The 9,163-nt window shown below is 44.0% G+C and overlaps 1 protein-coding gene across 1 annotated transcript; it reads right to left on the reverse strand.

Annotated features, from left to right (window-relative positions):
- Positions 1–302: 302 nt before the first annotated feature.
- Positions 303–3,284, reverse strand: LOC130202929 (glyoxylate/hydroxypyruvate reductase B-like). Its single transcript, XM_056428824.1, has 5 exons — positions 2,906–3,284; positions 1,557–1,728; positions 1,181–1,356; positions 531–627; positions 303–459 (listed from the first exon to the last, which is right to left on the reverse strand). Exons 1-5 carry the CDS (start codon positions 3,282–3,284, stop codon positions 303–305), a joined length of 981 nt encoding a protein of 326 aa, XP_056284799.1.
- Positions 3,285–9,163: the final 5,879 nt, after the last annotated feature.

Consider the following 9,163-nt stretch of genomic DNA (forward strand, 5'->3'; position numbering starts at 1 on the left):
GAGGAGGCGTCGCCCTCGTGAGTTTAGAAGCTTCGGCAGGGCGATGGGTTTCAAAACAGGAGGACGCTAACGAGTCGACTAGAGGTCACCGCCACGAGCCGCTCTCTGAGCTCAGGGAGGCGGAGGTCACGTGACCCGGTGGAGTCTGTGCGCTGATCCGATGGAGAACTCTCTCTGGGGGGGAGGTCGTTGTTTTTGTTCCAGAAATGAAGACGTTTGAAATGAAGACGTTTTACTGCACGTTGTTGTGTAGACATTTCAACATCTGGAATAAAAGATGGCGGCACCCCGTGGCGTCCGGGTCACGGCAGCCGGACCTCATCTGGAACCGGCCGGCCGTCCACCGCGGCCACGCCGTTCTGCAGCATCCTCTCCACGATGGCCCTGGCGGTGGCGTGGGTACTGATCCCGATGTGGGGGGTGATCAGCACGTTGGGCAGGAACAGCAGCGGGTGGTCCCTGAACAACAGGAAGGGGAGGAGCTTAGGAGCGAGCAAAGAGTGATGCGTGGTTAGTCGGGGGTCTGAGACCTCGGTAAAGGTTCAGGGTGAGTCACGTCCAGAGCCGCCGCACGGATCCCCCCCGACTGGAGAGCGGCCACCAGCGCCTCCTGGTCCACGACCAGACCTGCAGAGCACAGAGAGAGCGCTGCTGCTGCTGTTGTTGTTGTTGTTGTTGTCGTTAACTCGGACGGGGGTCTAGAGGGTGGTGGTCTCTAGGGTGGTGGTCTAGAGGGCGGTGGTCTAGAGGGTGGTGGTCTAGAGGGCGGTGGTCTAGAGGGTGGTGGTCTAGAGGGCGGTGGTCTAGAGGAGTGGTGGTCTAGAGGGCGGTGGTCTAGAGGAGTGGTGGTCTAGAGGGCGGTGGTCTAGAGGGCGGTGGTCTAGAGGAGTGGTGGTCTAGAGGGCGGTGGTCTAGAGGAGTGGTGGTCTAGAGGGCGGTGGTCTAGAGGAGTGGTGGTCTAGAGGGCGGTGGTCTAGAGGGCGGTGGTCTAGAGGAGTGGTGGTCTAGAGGGCGGTGGTCTAGAGGGCGGTGGTCTAGAGGGGTGGTGGTCTAGAGGGGCGGTGGTCTAGAGGGCGGTGGTCTAGAGGAGTGGTGGTCTAGAGGGGTGGTGGTCTAGAGGGCGGTGGTCTAGAGGAGTGGTGGTCTAGAGGGTGGTGGTCTAGAGGGCGGTGGTCTAGACCTCGGCTGACGTTCACCAGCGTCGCCGTGGGCTTCATGAGTGACAGCTCCCGGCGGCCAATCAGACGCCTCGTGTCCGCGGTCAGTTTGACGGCGACCACCACGAAGTCCGCCCTCCTCAGGAGGTCCTCCAGGGGGCAGAACACAGCGCCAACCGCCTGCTCATCACCTACACTCCTGGAGAGAGAGAAGAAGAAGAAGAAGAAGAAGTAGAAAAAGGAGGAGAAGAAGAAGAGGTGGTGATTGTCCTTCAGAGTGTGATGTCTTCTCTTGGGGGAGGGTGTTTAATGAAGAACGGGCCAATCAGCTGCTTTTGTTTCCATTGACGCCGCTAGTGGAAGCGTTGCCATGGCAACCGGAGGACAGGTGCGTGGTACCTCCGGGTCCGGTTGTGGTACAGGACCTTCATCTCAAAGCCGAGGCTCCTCTGGGCGATCTTGTAGCCGACGTCTCCCATTCCAACGATCCCCAACGTGGCCCCCGAGACTTCAACTCCCATGAGGCTTTGCGGTAGTTGGGTGGTGTTCGGGTCAACGGCGATCTGGTGACCTGAGGCGGGAAAACGTTCATTAAAACATAATTACTTTACTTTACTGCTACTTTTAATTCATTTAGTTACTTTGTTACAGATTCACAATGTGTCGCACCAAACAACATAATATACTATTTATATATGTGTGTATAAATATACATATATAATATAGATAAATATAAATAAATATGAATATGTACATTTATAATGTTATAATATATACATATATAATATGTATATATAGATACAGTATATATAATGTGGATATATACAGTATGCATTCATATGTACAGTATATATACACAGTATAATTAATGTGTATATATACTGTATGAATGTAGATATACAGTTGATATACTGTTTATATACATTTTATTAATATAATGTATATAAATATATACAGTATATGTTTATAAATATTGTATATATACAGTATATACACATTATATATACACATTATATATACAGTATAATTGATGTGTATACAGTATAAATAAAGATATAATGTTTATATACTGTTTATCTACATTATATTAATATAATGTATATAAATATAGACAGTATATATTTATAAATATTGTATATATACAGTATATACACATTATATATACAGTATAATTGATGTGTATATATACAGTATAAATGAAGATATAATGTTTATATACTGTTTATCTACATTATATTAAAATAATGTATATATTTATATATAATGAATATACAGTATATAAACATTATATATATAAAGTATAATTGAAGATATAATGTTATATACTGTGTATATACATTATATTGATATAATGTATATACAGTATATATTTATAAATAATGTATATAGACAGTATATATTTATAAATAATGTATATATACAGTATATATTTATAAATAATGTATATATACATTATATAACCCTATAGTTCAACAAAATAACTTGAAAATAGCAATGAGAAAAACTTCATGGTTGGGTTTAAAATAACTAAACTCAGTAAAAAATATATTATAATTCCTGAACATTTGATTATAAATCCTTAATTAATTAAAACACAAACATCACGAGTAAAGCTTCAAAATAACTCAAGACTCTTGTTTTGAAGTCCTGTGTCTAATTATAAAGATTAACAGGATACATATAATTAGTTATTACATCGTGTCGGTGAGTGTTGCAGGTCAACGGGTTTTCGTGACCTTTGACCTCACCGTGCAGGATCTTGCGTGCCGACGCCAGCAGCAGGCCCATGGCGAGGTCCGCGGTGGCGCCGCCGACCACGCCGGGCGTGTTGGCCACCTTCACCCCGAGGCCGTTGATGAACGCCACGTCCAGGTGGTCGACGCCCACTCCTCCGCTGGCGACCAATCGGAGGGCGGGCAGCGACCGCAGCAGCGAGGGCTCGACCGCCGGCAGGAACTTCCAGTTGAACAGGACCTGGACTCGGGGCCCGTGGCGCTCCGGGTCCCGGAGGAACTCCCGGTGGCCGACGAGGTGGAAGCGGCGCTCCAGCACGGCGGCGAGCTCCTCGAGGTAGCCGGCGTCGCCCCCCACCTCGGAGATCAACGCCCACCTTTTGTCATCCTCCATCACCTGGCGGAGGAACGGGACGAAAAACACCTGCCGTCACGTAAAGAGGGTTAACCCGAGAACCAGCAGCGCAGAATCAACATCCACAAAACAGGAAGCTGTGATTTAAAGAAAAGCCCGAAACTATCAGCCAATAGAATCGTGTTCCTCGTGAGAAGGAACTTAAATGATTACTAATTTACATGAACGCTTCTTTCCATTCTGAGCTAGTTTTCCGAAGTCGAGGTTCACCGTCTTCAGTTTCCTCGGAGGAAGTTGACCGCTCGCCGGTGGGTTCTCTGACCGACGCCGTTCAGTCCTTTTCCATCTGGAGAAGTTGAAGATTAAACTCGGTTTATGATTCACCAATAATACCTGACGGCTCCACAATACTGCACGGAGGTGCTTCTCCACTCACCAAGCACCTGTTGGGAGAGAACAGAATGCTGCAGCTCGTGTTCTCACTAAAACTAAGAAAAGAGATCACATCACTCCTGCACTAGCTGCTCTGCACTGGCTACCCATAAAATCAAGAATCACTTTTAAAATTCTTCTCTTAACCTACAAAGTCTTGATTGGTGATGCTCCATCATATCTTAAGGAGCTTGTAGTACCATATTGCCCCACTAGAGAGCTACGCTCACTAAATGCGGGACTACTTGTAGTTCCTAGAGTCTTAAAAAGTAGAATGGGAGCCAGAGCCTTTAGTTATCAAGCTCCTCTTTTATGGAACCAGCTTCCACCTTCAGTCCGGGAGGCAGACACAGTCACCTCCGGAGCACTTTCTACGCGTTGCTTATGTGGAATCGTGTGTTGAAAGCAAAGACGTTGTCGGACACGACTTTTCAGCCCAAACTGAAGCAAGCGTCACAGCTTGAACGCATACATGTCAACTAAATCTCAAGAAGAACTTTAGTTTGTTGGGAGATAGTCTTAACATATATAGAAGGCCCCCGTCCCTGCAGGTTTATTACTCATCCCCATCCAGCAGAGGTTGCTTAAAGACGCTTTTGCCTTTAAGGCTCTCTTGTATTTGTAAACGATGACGCCGACAACCCACAACGTTAATCACAGACAAAACCGAAGTAATTTTAATCCCTCCCCACCTCCTGTAGATCAATTATCTGGTGATGTGGATTCTGTAGACGGCATTGCCCTGGCATCCAACACACTGTAAAGAATCTTTGGTTTATCTTTTGATCGACTTGTCCTTTAACTCCAAAGAAAGCAAATCATCTCAAGGACTGCATTCTTTCATTAATATTTCAAAAATCAGGGCAGAAAAATGGGTTCAACGCGTCTTCGTTACTTAGACTGGATTACTGCAACTCCTTATTATCAGGCTGCTCTAATAAATCTAGGTCCCTCCAGTTGATCCAGAATGCTGCAGCTCGTGTTCTCACTAAAACTAAGAAAGAGATCACATCACTCCTGCACTAGCTGCTCTGCACTGGCTAAATCAAGAATCACTTTTAAAATTCTTCTTAACCTATAAAGCCTTGATTGGTGCATCATATCTTCATATTGCCCCACTAGAGAGCCACTCACTAAATGCGGGACTACTTGTAGTTCCTAGAGTCTTAAAAGTAGAATGGGAGCCAGAGCCTTTAGTTATCAAGCTCCTCTTTTATGGAACCAGCTTCCACCTTCAGTCCGGGAGGCAGACACAGTCACCTCGTTTAAGAGTAGACTTAAGACCTTCCTCTTTGACAGATCTTATAGTTAGGGCTGAATCAGGTTTGCCCTGGTCCAGCCCCTTGATATGCTGCTATAGGCTTATAGCTGCCGGGGGACGTTTAGGATGCACTGAGCACCTATCTCCTCTTTTCTCTCCTTAAGGATGAATTTTCATCTCTCAATCACACGTTACTAACTCTGCTTTCTCCCGGAGTCCTTTTGACTTTCGTCTCATGGGGTCATCGGACCCCATGAGACGGCATAGATCCTATCTGCCTGATGGATCGTCTGGGTCGTGGAATTCCTGCTCCACTGTCCTGTTGAGACTCCGCCCTCCTCCTCCCCCCGCCATCTGCCTGATGGACCGTGGAGGTCTCCATCGTGGAATATGCCTACTATGAACTATTCATACTCTGTCATATATTTTGAATGTATTTTAACTCATCCTGGAGAGGGATCCTCTGTTGCTCTCCTGCAGGTTTCTTTTTTTTTTCCCCCCCTGGGAGGTTGGAGTTTTTCCTGTCCGATGTGAGGTTTGGGGCAGGGGGTGTGTATGTACAGTGTGGAGACAAGCACGAGACAAATTTTTGTTTTTTAAATATAACAAATAAACTGAATTCCTGCTCCTGACTACGCCACTGTCCTGTTGAGACTCCGCCCACTGTTGAGACTCCGCCCACTCCTCCTCCCCACCGCCATCTGCCTGATGGATCGTGGAGGTCTCCATCGTGGAATATGCCTACTATGAACTATTCATACACTCTGTCACATTCATTGAATGTATTTTAACTCTAAATCTGTCCTTCTGGTCACATTACATCTATTGCATCTGTCCATCCTGGAGAGGGATCCTCCTCTGTTGCTCTCCTGAAGGTTTCTTCACTTTTTTCCCCCCTGAAGGGTTATTTGGGAGTTTTTCCTGGTCCGATGTGAGGTTTTGGGGCAGGGATGTCTATGTGTACAGATTGTAAAGCACTCTGAGACAAATTTGTAATTTGTGAAATTGGGCTATACAAATAAACTGAATTGAATTGAATTGAATTGAACACAGAATCAGAGACTTCTGTTAAATCACTTATTAAAACCCATTTTTATAGAACAGCTTTTAAATGATCTCGTCCTTTTATGCAGAAATGTGCTTCCCCTAATTTAGTTTGTCTGTTTTTAATTTGTAATTTTTATTTTAATACATATATATATATAAATAATAAAAAAATTATATACATATTTTCTTTTTTAAATATTTGTTTCTTACTATTCTATTTGTTTTGCTTGGACTCTCTGTAGAGCACTTTGCAAACTTTGTTTTTAAAGGTGCTTTATAAATAAAGTTATTATTATTATCATCATTAAATGAGTCCATGACTGGATGTTCCATCTCTAACGGTTGTTTCAGTGTCTTTTCTTTTTGCCGTTTATTGATTAGCTCGCGGGAATTTGTCTAAAAGTTCAAATAACAAATTCAAACTAGCGTCACTTCCAAAGGTCGCTTAGTTTTTTGGTTTCCAGATTGAAGGAACTCGCCGAACGTGTTAATGAGCTGTGAAAGCTGCAAATGATCAAATGATTCCCCCCGCGGCTCCGAGAGTGAGACGACCCGACGCCGACTCGCTGACAGGAATCCACCTGAGTGGGTCTCTGGAGCGAGAGAGAGGCGTTTTCATGAGGCCGAGGCTTCGCCATGGGCCGAATTGAGGGCGTGGCCTCTGTGAGTGACAGGTGGGCGCCGCCCACTTTGAGCCTCACTGAAGCTCTTCAGAACCCTGTGTGGTGTCGTCATGGAGACGCAATGTTTACTACAGTCTACGACACACAACCATCATTTCTCGATGTATTCAGGTGTGTATCAGGTGTGTATTTTCTATGTATTCAGGTGTGTATTTTCAATGTGTTCAGGTGTGTATCAGGTGTGTATTTTCTATGTATTCAGGTGTGTATTTTCTATATATCAGGTGTGTATTTTCTATGTATTCAGGTGTGTATTTTCTATGTATCAGGTGTGTATTTTCTATGTATTCAGGTGTGTATCAGGTGTGTATTTTCTATGTATTCAGGTGTGTATTTTCTATATATCAGGTGTGTATTTTCTATGTATCAGGTGTGTATTTTCTATGTATTCAGGTGTGTATTTTCTATGTATCAGGTGTGTATTTTCTATGTATTCAGGTGTGTATTTTCTATGTATCAGGTGTGTATTTTCAATGTGTTCAGGTGTGTATTTTCTATATATCAGGTGTGTATTTTCTATGTATCAGGTGTGTATTTTCTATATATCAGGTGTGTATTTTCTATGTATTCAGGTGTGTATTTTCTATATATCAGGTGTGTATTTTCTATGTATTCAGGTGTGTATTTTCTATGTATCAGGTGTGTATTTTCTATGTATTCAGGTGTGTATTTTCTATGTATCAGGTGTGTATTTTCTGTATTTTCTATGTATTCAGGTGTGTATTTTCTATGTATTCAGGTGTGTATTTTCTATGTATTCAGGTGTGTATTTTCTATGTATCAGGTGTGTATTTTCAATGTGTTCAGGTGTGTATTTTCCATATATCAGGTGTGTATTTTCTATGTATCAGGTGTGTATTTTCTATGTATTCAGGTGTGTATTTTCTATGTATCAGGTGTGTATTTTCAATGTGTTCAGGTGTGTATTTTCAATGTGCTCAGGTGTGTATTTTCTATATATCAGGTGTGTATTTTCTATGTATTCAGGTGTGTATTTTCTATGTGTTCAGGAATGTGTCCGGTTGAACAATCCACAGCGTTCTTGTTTTCAGGTCCGTCTCCATTAAGAAGCTCACATGCACACCGCTGGTTTTAAAGTGCTTTGAAGTGCTTTTAATGTTTTTTGTAATTGTTTTAAATGGGTTTAAATGGTTTTAAAGGGTTTTAATGTCAGGTTCTTGTCGCGGGGTGAGGCTCAGGCGCAGAGAAATAGGCAGGGCTTAACGTACATAACAAAAGGCGCTCTTTAATGAGGCAAACGTTTTGTTTTTTTAAACAACAAGGTTCAAAAAGGGGCAGGCAGAGAATCGGCGGTCAGAATATACGGAAACAAGAAAGACAGGACGACGGCCAAAAGACACAGAACTATAGAGGACAATCCAACAGGAGACAAGGGAAAGACTGACTCAATATAGAGGGGGGACACACAGGTGTACGACATCAGACAGTAACGAGACAAGAGTGGCTGAGGCAGGTGAAGGGAATGAAACAATCAAGAGAGGAGACACAGAGGAGACATAGGAGACACGGAACAGGGTGTTACATTTAAATGGTTTCAAATGGTTTTAAATGGTTTCAAATGGCTTCATGATGCCGGTTGCCTCATCGAGGACTCCGCGCCCTTTTCTCCGTCACCTCGACGCATTAAACACAAAAAGACGAGACGTCAGCACCGCTCACGGCGCGAGGTTCTGTCAAGGTCACGGAGACGGGATGTTCATCACCTGGTTAATGGCTGCTTGCCCGTCCCCGTGTGGCGGGTTGTAGGACTGCGGGTGGACGTGTGGAGGGCGATACGTCACGGTGTTACACCGGATTGCATCATTTAGAGTCACAGTAAGGACTTTTTATCCTCCAAAAAGTCTGTCAAATCGCCTCTCATTAATCAAACCGACATTATCGAGCTATCATAAATAATACATACATAGAGGCTGCGTATGAATAATGACACAATTCACCCGTATGATCCTGTAAACAGTGTGAATGAGAACCTGGAAAAACCAAACTGCCTCTGAACTATCGGCCGTTTCCAAAAAAACTGAATTAAATACTGAAAAACTAATGAAAATGTCTAATAATCTGGTCGCTGGATTCAGCGTTCAGTACTTATAGTTTCACCTTCTGGGGTCGGCTCAACAAGACTCGTGATTCCTTCTGGTCACATGACGTATATTCCTCTGTCCATCCTGGAGAGGGATCCTCCTCTGTTCTCTCCTGAAGGTTTCTTCCCTTTTTTCCCCGTGAAGGGTTGTTTGGGAGTTTTTCCTGATCCGATGTGAGGTCAAAGGTCAGGGATGTCTATGTGTACAGATTGTAAAGCCCTCTGAGGCAAATTTGTAATTTGCGAAAATGGGCTATACAAATAAACTGGATTGAATTGAAGATGGCGTCGTACTTGTTCTTAAACCAACGGCCCAATGGACTCTAGAGCATCACATGTTTCAGACGCGTTGGTGATGCTGGTTTTCTAGAGATAAACGGCCTTCTACTGGTTC

This window comes from Pseudoliparis swirei, chromosome 2 (genome assembly GCF_029220125.1).
Source record: "Pseudoliparis swirei isolate HS2019 ecotype Mariana Trench chromosome 2, NWPU_hadal_v1, whole genome shotgun sequence".
NCBI lineage: Eukaryota > Metazoa > Chordata > Actinopteri > Perciformes > Liparidae > Pseudoliparis > Pseudoliparis swirei.